Source organism: Eubalaena glacialis, chromosome 1 (genome assembly GCF_028564815.1).
Source record: "Eubalaena glacialis isolate mEubGla1 chromosome 1, mEubGla1.1.hap2.+ XY, whole genome shotgun sequence".
NCBI lineage: Eukaryota > Metazoa > Chordata > Mammalia > Artiodactyla > Balaenidae > Eubalaena > Eubalaena glacialis.
Genome location: NC_083716.1, coordinates 11473547 through 11493738, shown reverse-complemented (window position 1 = coordinate 11493738; position 20192 = coordinate 11473547). Strand labels below are relative to the sequence as shown.

The following is a 20192-nucleotide window of genomic DNA, read 5'->3' as shown; positions in this document are numbered from 1 at the left end:
CGGAATGGCAGATGTGGCAGATTTCATTTATGAGGGAGTGATCCTCAAACACGTTCTTATGGCTGTGAAAGTCATGGTGCTTTTAAACTGACATCATGAAATGCTTACTTACTTATTAATTTTTATCACGAATTATGATTTAGCACCAAATCATGTTTAGTCTAAAGTTTAATTTTTACTTCAGAAATGTTAAAATTTAAAACTATGTGCTGTAAGCCACATTATAAAATTTCAACCATGAGCAAATGTGCTTATAATAAGTGAGTTTTTAGACATATTGATTCCTTCCTGGTTTTTCTATTAATATTTGCTGTCTTTTGCTGTTGGCTAGGGCCTACTGGCTGATACGGAGTACTAAAGGAAAAAACAATTGGAGCAGATCTTAAAGTTGAGACAGTTCTATTATCAACTTGAATTTTATGTTAATTTTTTTTTTGTGTGTGTGAACTGGGCCACATTTTTAGCAGCAGTGTAAACCACTGGTTCAGTTCTAAGGGGACATGGTGTGAGAACCACTGCTGTAGGTCAGTGGAGCAATGAGGGCAGTTCCATGACTGGGCTGGTGTTTTAGGGAGTTCACTTGGTTACAGTGTGGGGATGGAGTTGGAAGGGGATGAAGCTAGAGGCTGTTAGGAATCTCCGGGCATAGTCACTGTAATTATGCAGTGACTCATTGAGAGATGATAGGGGTGTAATAGGAAATGGAAAAGAAAGGTGCAACTCAAAACACATTTTAGACACAGAATAGTGTTTTTGATGGTTGACTGAAGGCGACAATGAAGATTGAGTTGAGAGGCAACATCTCTGGCGAGCACAGCGGTCACACCAAAACCAGGATGCAAGCGTGCTAGTGTTGTTCCTTTCTGCCAGGCTGTGTTCTCCAAGTGTGAGCACGTTCATCTCCATGTGCACGTCAGTGAAGCACAGGCCTGTAGAAACACAAAAAGAACAAATGAGAAGCTATGTTTCCAGGTCCTACATCTGTCCCTGACTTTATTTTGTAAATAAAAGGAAAAAAAGTAGAAAAGTATTCTATAGTTCTTGAAAAATCTCTAGAAGGAGCCTGGTTTGGCTCCTGTAGTAGCTTGGATATATAAGTAATGGCATTATAAGAATGTTTTGAAAGGAGTAAAAAATCTATAAAGTCATCTTATTTTTTAAACTCAAAAGTAATTGCCTCTGGATGAACCATGAATCTTTCTCAGCCGTGTTGCCATTGATTGCTCTGTTATTCCTAGTTAACAAGGTGCTGCCAGATCAATAATAAAATAAAATGGTGCGTCCTGTTGATTTAGTGTAACCGAAATAATGGAACCAAAGTTAGTTAGCCTGTTATTTTAATAAAGAGGTCAAATATTTGTGGCCTGAGCTTTTCTTTCCCCTTTGTAAGCCATCTTATTCATTTTCCTTTGAAAAGGAATAATTTTTAGTGCTGGGAATATTGATACTCAGGTATGTGTATTTTGGCTCATTTTGTTTTAAAGTTATTGCATGTGTCTAGGAGGGGAAACAGAACAGCAGTTCGCAGTAGGACAGTTTAGGATCTGTTTAGACAGCTCTCTTAGTAATTTAGATTGTTAAGTTCTATGAGGATAATGGGAGGTACTTCCAAGTGAGAAAGCAAATTTAAACTGAAGAACCTTGAACATGTTCTTCATTTTGGGTTTTAGGTTTAATCTTGTGGTGCTTCCGAAGGGCAGAGATAACCAAGCCTTCCAAGACTTTAATGGTGGAATCAGTTCCCAGCTGGCTGGTGGAGAGTTTTCTTTATTCTGTATTGCCTTTGAATTAACCAATTGGACTTGTTTCCAGGTTTCCTAGTATTTGGAATTTATTGATAGACAAGACCAATTTGGCCAGCTGTTTTGTTTAGGCACTGTCAGTAGCTGGGTTTTTTTTTTTAATTAATTATTTAATTTTTGGCTGCGCCATACGGCTTGTGGGATCTTAGTTCCCCAGCCAGGGATTGAACCCAGGACCACGGCAGTGAAAGCGCCGAGCCCTAACCACTGGACCACCAGGGAGTTTCCTGTCAATAGCTATTTAAACAGAGACTTAACACAGTCATTCACAGCTTGGGGAATGAGGGCCAGTGAAACCCGTGAATCCACCATGACGGTTGTTCACATTCCCCTGACATTGTTGCTGCTGTATCAAGGTGTGATCACAAACCCACACGAGCAGATTTTATCTCATTACTACGGAGGTATGCCTGTTCTATAGACGCTCCCAAAGATTTTCTTATTTATGAAATGCATAGATCTTGAGTATTCACTACAGTAAGTTTTGACAATTTTTGTGCCTGTGTAATCACCAGCTAAAACAAGAACTAGAACATTTCTGTCACTCAGATAGTTCTCTCATGCTTCTTTCTGGTCCACTCCCCCTCCCATACAACTACTATTCTGAATTTGATCACTATAGTATAGTTTTGCCTGTTCTAGAAGTTTATATAAATGGAACCAACACTGTACACTCTTTTGTATCTAGCTTCTTTTACTCAAAATAGCGTTCTTGAAATTCATATAATTGTTGTTTTATTTGCAGTTTACTCCTTTTTATTTCTAAATAGTTATTCCATTGTATGAATGTACCACAATGTGTTTATCTGTTCTTCCCAGAATGCTTTCGAGGAAAACTTGTCAGTGGCTCCGTGTAGACATAATGGTGTAAAGATGTTGAATGAATAAATTTCTCTTAAGTTACATGTCTTTATAGGAAGTATGTATTTTACAGTTATATAAAGTACTTCTAAATTATCTGGCTAGAGTTGAGATCACAAAGGAAGAAGTTGGCATTTTAAAAAATTTTAGTAAAATTTTAAATTATATAGAAAAGTGGAGAGCAAAGAATATACTAATAGCTAATATTTAGATTTAACTGTAGCTGTTTTGCCACATTTTGCTTTTGTTCTTAATTTTCTTTTTCTTAAGAATTTTAAAGTATAGATTATAGACATCATGGTATTTTTTTCCTTAAATATTTAGTATGTATCTCTAAAAGGACATTTCCCTAATAACCACAGTACCATTATTATGCCTAAGAAATTACTAATCATTCCTTAATATTGATATAGATATTTCGTAGTGATAGCTGATAACTTTTTTTCCCTCAGTTCTATTATGAAAATTTGGTATTTCACAGGAACAGAAAAAAGCATCAGAAAAGAAGGCAATGATGGCTGCTTCGACAAAAGGACAAGAGGAAAGTGCTCAGAAAGCTAAAGAAATGGCTTCTTCTCCCTCAGAATCTGAGTCCAAGAGGAAACTCCCACTCGGAGTTTATGTTTCTTCTGTGCATGTTGATTATGAGTCTTTTGAAGTTGGCACTGGACAGGTAAGTAGTTAACATATTGACTTGGGCCATGTATTTTATGTTGGAATCACATATCTGTATTATTTGGGTTAGCTTTAGATTCTTTAAATATTTATTCAATAGTTTTTTTTGGTGGGGGGGAGAAAACTGATTTTCTCTTAATAAAAATTGTATGCTTCTTTCATAATGTTCGAAATGAGGGACTGAATGTCCCTCAGTTTGAAATTGTCCTTATTCAATTTTTTTCACCCCTCATAATTTTATGGCATTAGTGTCTCAGCCACTAGCAACAGAAGTGGTGATAGTTAGAAAATTATTTTCAGAATATACTTAAACTTCTGTGAGAGGTGCTTGCTGCATTCCCTTAACTTATGTTTTTTATTACTCATAATTCTTCCCTGGGGGAAAGATTCCTGTAAAAACCTACCAAGTAGTTGATAATGCTGCATTTAATGATATATTGTTTCTCAATGGCTTAAAAGTATTAAAATCTTTTTAGACAATATTACTTTCAGTATATTTATAGTTGTTTATATGGTTCCATTCTCTTAAGTGAGTTCATGACTGATTTAAAGAAGACAGGAAATGTTATTGGATGTTTGCTATAGCCTGTTCAAGCTTTTAAGCCTAACTCATTCATAAAATTTGCATTTTATTTATTTATTTATTTATCTATCTATCTATCTATTTATTTATTTAGGCTGCGTTGGGTCTTTGTTGCTGCGCGTGGGTTTTCTCTAGTTGTGGCGAGCGGGAGCTACTGTTCGTTGCAGTGCGCAGGCTTCTCATTGTGGTGGCTTCTATTGTTGCGGAGCACGGGCTCTAGGCACACGGGCTTCAGTAGTTGTGGCACACGGGCCCTAGAGCACAGACTCAGTAGTTGTCTGTGACTACTGTGATTAGTAGTTGACTAATCACCATTAGCAGTTTGAACAAGGCCTTCTAGACTTTTATTTGAGCATATATTTACATATATATTTTAACAAAAATGGGAAATACTAGAACATTATACATATCTTCCTTGACTTACGATGGGGTTATGTCCTGATAAACCTATTGTAAATTGAAAATATCCAAAGTCAAAAATGCATTTAATATACCTAACCTACCCAACATCATAGCTTAACCTCACCTACCTTAAACGTGCTCAGAACACTTAACATTAGTCTATAGTTGGGCAAAATCATCTAACACAAAGCTTATTTTATAATAGGCTGCCATAACAAAGTATCACAAACTGGGTGGTCTTAAACACCAGAAACTTACTGTCTCACAGTTCCACGACTAAGGTGTCAGCAGGGCCTTCTCCCTCTGAAACCTATAGAGGCATCCTTCCTTGCCTCTTTCTAGCTTCTGTTGGTTTGCCGGCAGTTGTTAGCCTCCTTTGGCTTCTGTGTGCATCACTCCAATCCTCCGTCTTCACATGGCAGACTCCCTTTGCCTTCGCGTCATCTTTCCTGTGCATGCCTGTCTCTGTGTCCAAATTTCTCCTTTTTATAATAACACCAGTCATGTGGGATTTAGGGCCCACTGTAATGCTATAAAGACCCTATTTCCAAGTAAGGTCTGAGGTACTGGTACATTTCTCTTTTGGAGGAAACACATTCAACCCATAATGTTGGACATGTAGGCAATTTTTCATGCTTTTAAGCAATCCAGTGATAAACAGTTTTAAACCAATTTTCTGTGTACATTTTTTATTCTTTCTTTCAGTTAAATAACTGGAAGTATTTATAGCTGGACCAAAGGACGTGCACATGAGAATGTTAATAGTTATTGCTACTTGCCCCTGGAAAGGTTGTGCCAGTTTGTACTCCGACTGGCAGTTTATAAGACTGCCTGTCTCTCCTCTCCCTCACTAGTACTGATATTATCATTCTCCTTTAAAAATATGTAGTATTCTTACTTGTGTAACTTCTTTTAAAGAAATAATTTTTTACATGAAAATAGATTTTAATTTTTTTTTTAGTATTTCATTTATATCTTTGATAACTGTATCTTACTGTATTTCTTTGAGCACTAGAGAGGTTAGATGTTTTATCACTTATTTTTTAGGCTTTTTTGTGTGTGTGTGAGGTGCTGGTTTACCTATTTTTCTATTGGGTTGCTTTTCTCTTACTGATAGTTAAGAATTTATATATTAAGGATATTGGCCCCTTGATGTAAATATTTTTTCCAGTTTATAATTTTTTTTAACTTTGTTTTTTCTTCTCTTTTTTTTTTCTGGAACTGGGGAAAGATACATAATCTTGAGAGTATTTTGTGGCCCTCATCAGCAGACACTATTGAATTTGCAAATATAAGGGCAAACAAAGGGATGTGAAGTCTAGACTTTGTTAGAAGGGCAGCCTAGTTAGTAGAAAGAGCATTGGTTTTGGAGTTAGAAATCCTCATTGTGCCACTCACTGTGTGCTCCTGGGTAAGTGACATCACCTATTTGGGCTTCACTGTCTTCGTCTGATAAGCGGGCACGAGGGTTCCTGCCACGCCCTTCACTCTCAGTGGACCTCTGTCACGCACTTGGATTATGCCATTCATTGTTCTTCATTCTCAGGATACTAAAATGATGAAGACTCATATTCTGTCACTGAGCAACAAACAAAAGAGCTTTGTAAATTATAGAGTGCTGTCCGAATGTGGGTGCTTTCTCTCACCCTAGGCAGTTCTCAGTGAACTGAGAGGTTTCCCCCAAACAAGAGCTCTTTTGGGATAAATCACATTTCTAATGGAAGGAAACATGCCTAATGAATGAGGATGGTAGTTATAATGGAAGTAACAGTCATTGGATGCTTAAAATATGCTAAGCACTTTATGTGGATTAGGTTATTTATTTTTCAACCACATTATGAGTTTGGCATTGTTATGATCCCCATTTTATAGATGAGGAAACTGAGGTGGAGGCAAGAGAGGTTAAGAAACTTGCCCAAGGTCAGTCACACAGTGAGGAGTGGAGTCAGGATTCAAACCCAGGCAGTTTGATTCTAGAGTCTGTAGTTTTGACCACATTTATAACTAAAATAAATCTAATACTTCCGTACACTATATATTTTATGCTTTTTACTTACTTCTTACTTACTTCTGTATACAGTAAGTAAAAGTATAGTCAGAGGATGTATTAGTATGTAAAGATTTCAAAAGGACATTTTTTGGTCCCTTTCGGCTAGCAGCAGCATCCGTGGCAGTGGTTATCAGCACTGTAAGCCACACCTGGAGGGGCGTCATCTGTATTGGGATGCTTTTAATTAAGTGCACTTCCAGTTTGAACTTTTGAATTTTGCATTACATGACATTGGAATGACCATCTTTCATTGTTTTCTGATCCTTTCTAGGTTTCTGTTGTTTACAACTCCTTAGACTTTGAACCAGAGATTTTCTTTGCCTTGGGATCTCCAATTGGTATGTTTCTCACTATTCGAGGAGTGGATAGGATAGATGAGAACTACAGGCTTCCTACCTGCAAAGGGTTCTTCAATATTTATCATCCAGTGAGTGAACTGCATTTACTTCTATTTTTTTTTTTTTAAACAGATGTAACTTTATTTATTTATTTATTTATTTTTGGGGTGTGTTGGGTCTTCGTTTCTGTGTGAGGGCTTTCTCTAGTTGTGGCAAGCGGGGGCCACTCTTCATCGCGGTGCGTGGGCCTCTCACTGTCGCGGCCTCTTGTTGCGGAGCACAGGCTCCAGACGCGCAGGCTCAGTAGTTGTGGCTCACGGGCCCATTTGCTCCGTGGCATGTGGGATCTTCTCAGACCAGGGCTCGAACCCGTGTCCCCTGCATTGGCAGGCAGATTCTCAACCACTGCGCCACCAGGGAAGCCCCATTTACTTCTATTTTGAAGAAGACGAAGCACCAGTCCTCTTCATCCTAATAGATTCTCAGATTCTTATTTCTTAGGAAGTAATACTGATTTTGATTTTGTACAACTCAGCTCTCTGACCTAAAAAATACAGTCTGATACTTTCCGATAAACTTTTCTACCAAAAAGCCTTTGTTCAAGGAAATAATTTTCTTGCTTTGCTTGCCAAGTAATTTTACCCGCAAACTTGAAAATCTTCTTATAATTACCAGTATTTGAATAAGGTGTGAAAAGAAAATCAAAATCTCTGGTTTGCCAGATACCTGTTTTCTCACTCAACTAAGATATATAACTCAAAACAGCTTTTTATAGATTTCTAATTCTTCTATTTATAGCTTGATCCAGTGGCATATAGATTAGAACCTATGATTGTACCAGATTTGGACCTAAAAGCAGTTCTCATTCCACATCACAAAGGCAGAAAAAGACTTCATTTAGGTAAAAAGCAAATACTATAAAAACTTGTTTCCTTCCTGTCATTTTGTAATCTGTCATTTGTAATGAATTGTGTCCTTCCTGTCATTTGTAATGAGTTATGAAAATTTTAACACTAAGTTCTTATTTATTTAAATGTCTACATTGTTCAGAACATGTTTACTAATTATTTGCAGGAGCTGTAAAGTTATGAATGAGTTCCTTCTCCTTAATGATTTCTCCTTGATAACATTCTAATTGTTGACATAATAAGGAATGGGGAAAGTTGGTAATAAAGTGATGAGGTGCATAGATTTTGATAGAATTTGGTTATAGTTTTTGAAATTGGGAAGCAAAGTAACTTTTGAACTAATGACCAAACCATCAAGAAATAAAAATTTGATGATAAGTCAAGCGAGCTGTTTTTTCCTTGCTAACTAAACAAACTTTTCCTATTAAAAAAATTCATTAAACAAAATGGATTGATAATAATTCCAAGTAGGGTTTAGGTTTCTTTTATGTCTACTAATGGTGTATAGTACTTCTTATCCATAGGTTTAAAAGAAGGAACAGTGATCATGCCCTCTTATTTAAAATATTTTTCTTTTTTTTTAACGTTGCACCATGCTTTATAAACACAATTAACTCTTTTGAAGTTAGATGAGAAATTTGATACTCTAAGACTATGAATTCATATATTTTTTATTAGACAAAAGGTGAAGGGGCAGGAGTTTCTTCATTTTTAAATTAGAAGTTTAAGTTGTGGTTATATCAGAATCTCAAATTCTCAAAACCATTTCACCAATACGTATTAGAAAAACAACCATCTTTTTAATCTTGTGGGCCCATTTTTTAACTTACAGTAAAAAAAAAAAAGCACATAAATGTGCTTATTACATTTTTATGGTATTTGAACTCCTTTTTTTTTGGAGAGAGGAAATGTATAGGTTTAGGCTGGATCAAGTTTAGTTGTTAAAAAAAAAAGAATAAGACACCTCAAAACATTTTAACACGTTGGAAGTTCTTGGCTGAGAAACTCCGTATATTTGACATTTAAGAGAAGAGTAAGAGGTCTTATCCTGTCTGAGAATAGTATAACTTTTGTTTTAATTTTTGTGGTGCAGAATTTAACCCAGTAACTAATAACTTGATATGTCATCTTAATCTCTTTAGAGTTGAAAGAAAGTCTCTCTCGTATGGGATCTGATTTGAAGCAGGGTTTCATTAGCTCTCTGAAAAGTGCTTGGCAGACATTAAATGAGTTTGCCCGTGCTCATACCTCTTCAACTCAGCTGCAAGAAGAATTGGAGAAGGTAGCCAATCAAATCAAAGAAGAAGAAGAAAAGCAAGTAGTTGAAGGTAAATTTGACTTTTGAGGCATTTTCCAGTACAAATATTATTTGTGAACATAGCACACATAAATTATTTGATGATGGTTTTCCACTGTAGTCTTTTTTGTTGAAATGTAGAGGCTCTTCCTATAAAGGAAAGTCAGTTAGGATAAACTGTACTTCAAAATGCCTGTCATCCTTTTTTTTTTTACTAGGTTTTGGGCTCATAGTTGCTGAACTTTTTACTCTGCAGGCTTAAAATTTTGTTGAGATTGGTAAGGCCAGAGTGGAGTGTCAGAGTTGAGAACTAAGTTAGTATTCAGGCATCTGAATGACCCCCTGTGAGAAATGTCCTCCTGGTACTGTGTTTGACTGTACTGTGTCGTTGTAGACTGTACACGTAATGTCAGGTCGTTGTGCCGTGATGTTTTTGATTCAGATTCTAATTCTATTTCCTTTCTTTCTACAACGCTCTCTCACCCCTTTTCTTCAAAACTTCTGTCGGCTCGTTGGCTCTTTCTCCTCTCTCTCGGGGAACCAGCCCCTCTTCCCCTGGCTCTTTGGAGGAATGGGAAGTGAGCCTGGTAGTTCCCCAGGTTGCTACGTGTGTCAAGCAATATTTCTCTTGAGCCCAGAAGGTCAGCTAAAGTCAAAGGATAATGATTAAGTGATTGACTTTGATATTGAAATGGTTTAAATTCTAGCAGAAAAGACTGTTGAAAGTCCAGATTTTTCCAAGGATGAGGACTACTTAGGAAAGGTTGGAATGTTAAACGGAGGCCGCCGAATTGACTATGTTCTTCAAGAAAAGCCAATAGAGAGTTTTAATGAATATCTTTTCGCTCTTCAGAGTCACTTATGCTATTGGTAAGTATTTTCATGTTTGATAACATTCATGTGGCCTTTACGTTGCAGCACATACAGCAGTTTTAGTGAGGTTCTTGCTGATTTACCAGTTGCAATTTGAATGCCCATATATTCAAAATCAGTATCTTCCCCCTTTAGTTTAGTTATCCACAAGATGGCAGCATGTCATCTGCCTTTGACCAAAGGCCTTTGGTACTTGCCCACTGTTTTTGCAGGGATGCCTTTCACAGAATGGGAATGGTAGGGACTTTGAAAGCCATGCTTTTGTGTATCCTCCGTCACCAAGGAGAACTGCAGCACAGCTATTTTGGAGCTGATTGGTATTCATCCAGTTTTTAAGGACAGCTCTGAGATTACACTACTTTATTTTCATTTGCCCTTCTTAGGTAGAATTGAATAGAACCAAAGCTGCATTCTCCACCTTTATGCATAGAGGTTAATTTCTTTCTTTTTTTTTAAAAAATTAATTAATTTATTTATTTTTGGCTGCGTCTTCATTGCTGCGTGCGGGCTTTCTCTAGCTGCGGAGAGCAGGGGCTACTCTTCGTTGGGGTGCGTGGGCTTCTCATTGTGGTGGCTTCTCTTGTTGCAGAGCACAGGCTCTAGGCACGCGGGCTTCAGTAATTGTGGCACGCAGCCCCAGTAGTTGTGGCTCGCGGGCTGTAGAGCGCAGGCTCAGTAGTTGTGGTGCACGGGCTGAGTTGCTCCACAGCCTGTGGGATCTTCCCGGACCAGGGCTCGAACCTGTGTCCCCTGAATTGGCAGGCGGATTCTTAACCACTGCGCCACCAGGGAAGTCCTAGAGGTTAATTTCTAATTATCTCTTAAGTAAATGTGCTTTTCTTTTTAATAGGGAATCTGAAGATACTGCCCTGTTATTACTTAAAGAAATTTATCGAACAATGAGCATTAGTCCAGAACAGCCCCAGCATTGATTGGACTTCAGCTTCACCGTGTGAGTTTATCTTTATTGTGTGTATAAATTCTGAATGTTTCATTCTGAAGCCTCTTTTATGGAGTTGATGTTGACTATAAATTTTTCTTTTTTCTGTTTCCTCTAAGTGTTTTTCTTTCTTTCTTTCTTTCTTTTTTTTAAATTCAGAATAGAGACATTAAGGAACCGAACTCACAATACCTTAAAAAAATAGAGGTTTATTTTTCTTGTATAACAGGAAGGGTTCATCTATTGAATGATGTCACTAGATCGTTTGCATCTTTTCACCTGCCTGTTGGCTCTTGTTGCCTTGTAGTTATTAGATAGCTCCCATAGTTCTAGATATCACATCTGTGTTCGGGGCATGAAGAAGGTGAGAAAGGGTAGTATTAGTTATATCTGTCTATCTTAATTAGGAAAACAGAAGCATCTGCAAAAATTTACTCATGCCTGTTGACTAAGCCTGTGTCACATGTCCCATGTCCCCCCTCAACCCCAAACTGCTTGAAAGATTGTAAAGGTTTTATTTTAAACATTCCCAGTCATTATCGAGGGAAGGAATAGAGAAGGGGGTTAAACCTATAATGCATAGACCAACCTGCAAGTTGGCCACACTCTGTAACCTGACTGTTCTCCTGAGACACCTGATGCCAGTTTTTCCTCACTAGATTATACATCAGTTTAAAAAATAGGTAATGTGTTTTTTAAAAAGTTAGAACTTTTATAGCCTTTGAAAGAGTGAAATGCAAAGTGGTGAGCTCTCGATTGCTGAAATCAAAAGTAGTTCCTGGCACTTTTTGGTTCTTTAATCATAAATGATAAGTTCAGTCTTCACCTTCTTATTTTGGAGAGGTAACCACTTTTAGTAGGATTTTCTTAGAGAAATTTTCTTGTGCATGTCCAATCAAATATGTGTTCATGTCAAAACAGAGGGATCTCATTGACTATATTGTTCTGCAACTTGATGTTGTCGATCAGCCATACAGCTTGCATAGTAACTTGTGTAGATCTTTTTCGTTCTCTTTAATGGCTACATAGGAATCCATTGTATGGCTATGCCCCATCATATTTAGCCAGCTTCCTGTTCATGGACATTTAGGTCATTTCCTAATGTGTATTAGAAAACCTTAACAGAGTAGGTAAGAGGTATAAAAGGCCATTTTGTAATCAGACTTTTGATACAGTTTTATCAGTTCTTAGCATTTCTGATATTATAATATTAAAATAAACTAAATGTAATGTCAAGAGTTACCTCAGTCCAGATTTTCAATTATGAAATAGTCATTCAGTTGGTTGACAGATATTTATTCAGCACCGACTATGTGCCAGACGCCAGTTTTCATCCTGGGGATAAGTGGTAAATGAGGTTGCATTCTCACCTTTAAGGAAATTGCCTTCTGCGGGGAGGAGATTACAGTAAGCCTGTACTCTAATTCACAAGTAAATGTCAGCTATTGATAGGTTCTGTGGAAAAGACAAAATAGGAAGAGGTTGAGAGTGACTGGGGGTGCTTCCAGGGAAGGCCTTGCCAAGCTGATGATATGTGAGTTGAAATTTGAATGATGAGAAGGAGGTGGACACCTGGAGATACGGGGAGAACAGTCCAGGCAGAAAGAAGAGCAGTTGCCAGGGCCATGAGATGGGAGCCGATGTGTTGTGTTTGAGGGACAGAGAGCAGACCCGTGTAGCCAGAGGGGAGAAGAGGAGAGAGGTAGGTGGGCCTGACTACAAGGGATCTGGTAGGACGTTTACGTTTTATTCTAAGCGTAATGGAAACATTGGACGTTTTTAAGAAGAGGAGTGACATAATTTGGTTTATACTTTAGAAAGATTGCTTTGGGTGCTGGGTGGAGGGTGGACTGTTGGGCAGGGATGGAGGGACAACAGTGAAGAGGCTGGTGGTGACTCCGACTAGGGTTGTAGTGATAAGGATGGCGAAAGGTGATTGAACTCAGGCCTAGTGCGGGGGTAGCGATGTCCAGGACTTACAGATGAGTTCACTCTGGGGAGTGCGGGAAGGAAGAGTTAAGGATGGCCCTTAGGATTTTGATGTGAGCAACTGAGTGGTTGCTGGTACCTTTTCCTGGGAAGGCTTGTGGGGGGAGCAGGGTTTTGGGGGTTGTGGGGATGGAGAGTTGGTAGTTGATGATGTTAGTCTGAAGATAATAATAACCTTAGAATCATCAGCACATACTTGCCATCTGAAACCAGAAACTGGATGAGGTCACCTAGGAGTGTGTCAGTGGAGAAGAGAGAAGTCTGTGAAGTGAAAGAAAATCCAGGGGGCTTGTGGTCTCAGGGAAGCTGAGAGAAGATTGTTTCAAGGAGAGGGCAGTCAGCCATGTGAAATGTCACTGAGGGGTCAAGTAAGAGGAGGACCAAGAATTGGCCACTGGCTTGAAGAGGACATAGGACGTCATTGGTGACCTTGAGCAAAGCTGTTTTAAGATCATGGCAGAGGTTCAGTGGGCTGAGGAGAGGTAAGGGATCAGAGGAACGAGTTTTGCTGTGAAGGTTAACAGAAATAAGACAGGGACATTTTATGATATTCAGGTGTGTTTGTTTGCTAACGACAGTGATCCAGTATTGAGGGAGAAGTTGATAATGCAAGAGCTAAAGGGGATATTATTGGAGGAAATACTTGAAAAGTCAGTGGGGGATAGGGCCGGGGCAAATCGAAGGGTTTTGTCTTAGAAAAGGAGCAGGGCTGCCTCTTCCATGGGACCAGAGGAAGGCCGAGAGTGAGGGCACAGTATGGGTAGCGGGTAACGGTGGTGGTGGGTAGACCGGCGTTCTCTGGCCTCCTGTCCTAAGTGTGTGAGAGTAAGGTCACGGTCAAGGGCTGTGGGAGACGGGAGGAGAGAGGGGAGCAGAAGAACACTCACCTCAGAGTGTGGGGAAAGGGAATTTGCCAGCAGAGTGTGGTGGGAGTGCATTGCAGGCTTGAGTGCCCATTCGATATTTTGGTCATAAATTTGAAGTGAGTTCAGTTAGCACGATCGCATGACTTTTCTCTGGCCATGTGCTGCTACTTGGTTGAGGTGCACAGTAAGAGATAACTGGGTTTACTAGATTAGGGTTTTGCCAGGTGACTAAGACAGGAGGAGAAAGACAAGGGAGCTAAGGGAGGTGATAGAGACCGAAAAAAGTGAGAGGTCAGTGCAGGATGAGGTCGGAGAATCACAGGAGTGAGGAGTTTCCCAGTGGGTGACCCAGAGGTTGGGATGGGAGACACAAAGTGAGGATCACTGAGGCAGCGCTGGGAGGGAGTCACTGTGCCATGGGATCTGGGGGCTGCGACCCTCTGCTAAACAAGTGCTCTGTGTGCTTCAGAAACCATTAAAAAATTGTAAAACGATAGTGCCTCATACAGAAACTTTAGAAAAATGTAGAAAAGAAGCAGCAGAAATCACCTATAATCTCGCTAACTGAAAGTGTTAGAAGTTAATCCTTCTAAGCTTTTTCTAAGTCTCGGTGTATTTCATATTTTTTTTTTTTAACATCTTTATTGGAGTATAATTGCTTTACAATGTTGTGTTAGTTTCTGCTTTATAACAAAGTGAATCAGCTATACATATACATATATCCCCATATCTCCTCCCTCTTGCGTCTCCCTCCCACCCTCCGTATCCCACGCCTCTAGGTGGTCACAAAGCACGGAGCTGATCTCCCTGTGCTATGCGGCTGCCTCCTACTAGCTATCTGTGTTACATTTGGTAGTGTATATATGTCCATGCCACTCTCTCACTTTGTCCCAACTTACCCTTCCCCCTCCCCGTGTCTTCAAGTCCATTCTCTATTCCTGTCCTGCCCCTAGGTTCTTCAGAACCATTTTTCTTTTTTTAGATTCCATATATATGTGTTAGCATATGGTATTTGTTTTTCTCTTTCTGACTTACTTCACTCTGTATGACAGTCTCTAGGTCCACCCACCTCATCGGTGTATTTCATACTATTTGCTATTTTGTAGCCTGTTTTTTTTCCACTTACCAGTATATTGTATAGTTTTTCCACCTCAGCCTACAACATTGGTGTGTGTGTATTTACCATTTTTATTTGTTTTTCTGAGTGGGTTATACATACAGTTGGTTCAGCTTTTATTTATTTATTTTTTAGGAAGAGACTGTTCCTTTTTTTTTAAAAAATATATATATATATGTATATATTTATTTATTTATTTAGGCTGCGCTGCGTCTTAGTTGCAGCATGTGGACTCTTAGTTGCGGCATGCGGGCGGGATCTAGTTTCCCCACCAGGGATCGAACCCGTGCCCCCTGCATTGGGAGCGTGGAGTCTTACCCACTGGAACACCTGGGAAGTCCCTGGTTCACCTTTTAGAAGTGACAGAAGAGAGGGCTCTCCCTCTTACACTTCTTCCCCAGTGTCCTTGCCCGGAGGCAACCAGCGTTCCAAGTTTTGTGTATCCTTCCAGACATCTGCTAACACATACATGATTTTTTTCCTTTTTAAAAGACAAATACCAGCAAAATAAGACACGCTTCTTATGTTTGTATCTTTGAGATTTTCCCATATCCATCCACCCATCCATCCATCCACCCATCATCCATGCATCATTTGCTGAACACCTTACTTACTAAGTGCCAGGTACTAGTGTCTAGGCCCCGGGGTTCACAGCAGTGGACCAAACAGCCTCTGCCCTCAAGGATCTTCTTTCCTCTGGGGGAGGACAGACCGTAAATAAACAATGGAAGTGTGCTGGATGGTTAAAAATAGAGCAGCAGGAAAAGGGCGAGAGGGAGTGCATTTGGGATGGGAACAAGTTGCTGTTGTATATAAAATAGCAAGGGACATCCTCACTGATAGAATGTCATTTGAGCAAGTGAGCTAGGTGGATATCTGGGAGAGGAAGATCATCTCAGGCAGAAAGAATATATATCAGAACAAAAGAGCCGCCTTACTCTTTTCAGTAATTGTGTAGTATTCCATTGACTGTTACACCGTAATTTGTTTAACCATCCCTTACTGATGGGCATATAGGTTATCTAATCTTTTACTAGTATGAACAGTGCTTCAGAGATACATGGATATTTAATAGTTGCATTATATTTCATTTTATAGTTCTATTTATTAAAATCCTTAATTTATCTACCACTGTTGCACATTTAGGTGATTTTCCAACTTTTCACTGTTATAAATAATTCTGACATGTAGTTATACATACTTTCTGCACATCTCTGACTGTTTGCTTGACATAAATTCCTAGACATAGCATTGTTAGAACTAAGGATAGTCAACATTTTTAAAAGGCTTTTGATCTGTATTTGTTGTAAAGTTGCATTTCAGGAAGGTTGCTGAAGTTTCATAGCGGCCATCCATAAAAGTGGGCCACCCTTTTGCCCACACTGGGTATTACTGTTTTTTTTTAAAGTTTTGCTAATTTGATAGCTAGAAATTATATCATTGTTTTATTTTGTATTTCTATTACTAGTGAAATTGAGCATGTTTAATGTATTTAATTGGCCATTTCTTCTTTTGTAAGTTGCCAGGTTTTTTTTGTTTTTTGTTTTTTTAAAAATTTATTTATTATTTTATATTTATTTTTGGCTGTATTGGGTCTTTGTTGCTGCGCGGGGGCTTTCTGTAGTTGTGGTGAGCGGGGGCGACTCTTCGTTGCGGTGCGCGGGCTTCTCATTGCGGTGGCTTCTCTTGTTGCGGAGCACGGGCTCTAGGCACGCGGGCTTCAGTAGTTGTGGCGTACAGGCTCAGTAGTTGTGGCTCGCGGGCTCCAGAGCACAGGCTCAGTAGTTGTGGCACACGGGCTTAGTTGCTCCATGGCATGTGGGATCTTCCCGGACCAGGGCTCGAACCCGTGTCTCCTGCATTGGCAGGCAGATTCTTAACCACTGTGCCACCAGGGAAGTCCCAGTTGCCAGTTTTTGACCTTTGTGCATTTTTCTGGCGGTGTGGGGTGGGGTATTTCTGTTTCTGGTTGATTTATAATTATGACAGTTAAGAGTATTGACCTTTGGTCATTGCAAATTTTTTTCCAGTTTGACATTTGCCTTTTATTTTTATGCTTTGGATTCTTGAGGGGTGGGGTGGGGAGCATGTTTTAAAAATATGTAGGCCAGGGCTTCCCTGGTGGCGCAGTGGTTGAGAGTCTGCCTGCTGATGCAGGGGACACGGGTTCGAGCCCTGGTCTGGGAGGATCCCACGTGCCGCGGAGCAGCTAGGCCCGTGAGCCACAATTACTGAGCCTGCATGTCTGGAGCCTGTGCTCCGCAACAAGAGAGGCCGCGATAGTGAGAGGCCCGCACACCGCGATGAAGAGTGGCCCCCACTTGCCACAACTAGAGAAGGCCCTCGCACAGAAACGAAGACCCAACACAGCCAGAAATAAATAAATAAATAAAATAAATAAACCCAAAGTTTAAAAAAAAAAAAATATGTAGGCCAGTCTTTTAAGATTATTACTTAGATAATTATATTTATTCTCTTTTAGTTCTTATATGGTTTTGTTTTTTCATCTAACTTTATAGGTTAGAAGGATATGGTATAGAGAGGGATTTAACTTTTTTCTTAAATAGTTAATTTTTTTTGCCTGTGCCATATATTGAACAGTGTACCCTTTTGTCGTTGGCTTTATGTTTTTATCATGTGCTATTGTTTGACATTTTTTTTATCATATGCCCAATATTTGTTTTCTTGGCTTTCTGACATCTCTTCTGTTGAGTTATTTATCTGCCTACCAGATAAATAACTGATTTATCTGATTTCATATTATGTATTTTCCACATTTTAGCATCTTTAAATATGGAATGCATCTTAAAAATCAGCTGTTGCCTTAATGGAAGTTGAGTTCTCCCTGAGAGGGTTTGAGTTTTCTTCTGCTAGTCACTTGGGGGCACTACCAGTCTGAGTCTGTTGAAGCTAATTTCTCTGCTTGAGATTTTCTTGGCCTTTGCTGGTAGTGTGAACTCAGAGCACAAAATTTGTAGGCAGGTTGGGGTGGAGGTACCAGTGCAAATATCAAGGAATTATTTCCCCCTCTTCCTGTTGTCAAGGAAGTGGTATGCAGGCTTCTTTGTCTTCTCTTCTGGAGGAAGCGTTGTTATTTTTTTTTTTTTTACCCCTCATTGAGGCTGTTGCCATTTGGTTTCCCCACTTTTTGCGAGGGTCTCTGTCTCCTTTTAGATTCCATTCCCTGGACATCTTTTCTTTGCATGGTACATAAAACAATATTGCATCTTACAATTGATGCTGTCTTAGAATCAGTGAAAGTTTTTAATATCTGGCAGTGCAAGTTCTTGGTATACTGTGTTCTTGGCTATTATTCCAAATGAATTTTGAAATGATTTAAGTTCCCCTGACATTCTCTCTGCACAAAACAAAACGAAACAAAGTCCAAACAATAGTAGTCCTGGGATTGTGATACATCTGATATGAAAAATTAAGAACCTTTCATTTCACACATGATTTGTTCACTGTAATTGTTTTACTTCGTATACGTGGTTGTAAAATTTAGGCAAGTAGTTAGTTCCCAATGTTACGCTGGTACTATAAAATAATTAATTTAAAATATTAACAATCCTTCTATACTTGGTTCATTCAAGCATAGACTTTTTTTTTAATTTTTTATTTATTTATTTATGGCTGTGTTGCGTCTTCGTTTCTGTGTGAGGGCTTTCTCTGGTTGCGGCAAGTGGGGGCCACTCTTCATCGCGGTGCGCGGACCTCTCACTGTCGCGGCCTCTCTTGTTGCGGAGCACAGGCTCCAGACGCGCAGGCTCAGTAGTTGTGGCTCACGGGCCTAGTCGCTCCGCGGCATGTGGGATCTTCCCAGACCAGGGCTCAAACCCGTGTCCCCTGCATTGGCAGGCAGATTCTCAACCACTGCGCCACCAGGGAAGCCCAAGCATAGACAATTTTGCTGAATAATTTTTTTCTGCCCTTTAACCCTTTTTAGGATTGTTCTTTAAAGAGCCTCAGATTAACCCAACAGATAATTCACTTTATATTTTGTCTTTTTTTTTCTATACTCATTTTGTTATGAAGGTTATCAGGCTAGTTTATCTCACCAAACACTCCCTGATGCCCTTTCATCCCTCCAGAAGGCCTGTCTGAGGACTTGTGCTCACAGGCTGTTCTTCAGAGGCAGTTTGCAGTGTTTGTTTGGCACTTGACAGTGTGTTTGTTCTTTTAATTCAGAAAGGAACGACAGTGCGTTATTGTGTTATTACTATAAGTTTGTAAAGCTGACCGAGGATTCTTTTTCTTCTTTTAAAGACATTCTTGTCTTTACAGAAAGTTGCAGTATAAATTACATTGCTGAGAAAATCCTCAGAGGACATCCCCAGTCTGCTCCTGTGATGGATGACAGAAATGTGATTCACCGACAGTTACTCTGCTGTAATTCTCAGATGTAGGGCTTCATTTAAAAGAAAACATACAGAACAAAAAGACAATGAAATAAATCAGTACCACATTTGGACTGTATAGATGAGAAAAAGAAATTATTAAAATGATGCAGTTAAAAACTCCTCAGATTAGTTCAGTTGTACAGTTGTCAAAGTAATATGTGATATCAATGAAGAAATATTTGTAGCATGCAGACGGTTGTTTCTGTTTCTTAAAAAACTATTGTCAGTGGGCTATTAAACTTGCATTTTTTTTTTTATTAATGTAGTATGTTCTATGGACTTCTTGAGAAACTATAATAATACAGTTTTTTAAAAATTTATGTTCTACTTTAAATGTGAATTATAGTTCTGAGCTGCTTTAATGCGGGGTCATTTGTATCTGCTAGCGGAAGTAACCAAGATCACTTCTATTCCAAGCTGAACTGCGGTCTTTAAGAAGCCTTCCAGGCTGTTGCTGAGAGCAGAGCTGTGGAAGGAAGTGAGATGCTCCACACTTCACAGAAGTCTTGTGAAGTGCTCTCCCAGCATCATTGCCACCAGCAGTGGGGAGCAAACGAGAAGTTTTGTCATCTTGTCATTTTGTCATCTAAGGTAGCTGTGCAGTTGCCTCATTGCTAAAGTTCCAATCAATATGAGAACCACAGTAGAATTTTTTTGGATTTTGGTTTTTTTGCTTTGTATTAATTTCACTTCTACCAAAGTATTTGAAAGTATGAACTGTATTGGCTTTTAGACTATAACTCTATTTCATGAAAAGACTGTTCTGTGATATTTTACTTTGTTTTACTGTAACTTCAAATTATCTAAATATTTTCCTAATACTACGTGGGAATGCTGATTTTCTTTTGTTATGCAGTAGGAACATTTTACACTGTTTACATAGTTCTCATGGAACATAGAATTTTTTGAAAGCCACATATGATACACATTTTTTGTGTATATATTCTAGTTAGTGTGAATAAAACTAACATCAATGCATTTTTTTAAAGCAGAAAACTTCTGTATTCTTCTTGTCTTCCTTAAAAGTATTCCTGTGAGTTCAGTGGTCATTTACTTTTCATTGTGAACACCTGCTCTGTAGTTAATACATA

General features: G+C 39.0%; 1 protein-coding gene across 3 annotated transcripts in view; it reads left to right on the top strand.

Moving 5' to 3' along the window:
• The window catches only part of SEC23IP (SEC23 interacting protein), a 44069-nt gene extending 24190 nt beyond the window's left edge, over window positions 1–19879 (top strand). The window contains exons 13-19 of one of the 3 annotated variants that reach the window (XM_061192680.1): window positions 3145–3336; window positions 6645–6800; window positions 7510–7612; window positions 8762–8947; window positions 9627–9786; window positions 10640–10741; window positions 18986–19879. In XM_061192680.1, coding sequence (XP_061048663.1) covers window positions 3145–3336; window positions 6645–6800; window positions 7510–7612; window positions 8762–8947; window positions 9627–9786; window positions 10640–10721 — 879 coding nt within the window. In that variant the 3' untranslated portion in view covers window positions 10722–10741; window positions 18986–19879. Of the gene's footprint in view, window positions 1–3144; window positions 3337–6644; window positions 6801–7509; window positions 7613–8761; window positions 8948–9623; window positions 9787–10639; window positions 10742–18967 lie in introns of all 3 variants that reach the window. The other 2 variants (XM_061192678.1, XM_061192679.1) reach the window with 2 other exon arrangements.
• Window positions 19880–20192: the final 313 nt, after the last annotated feature.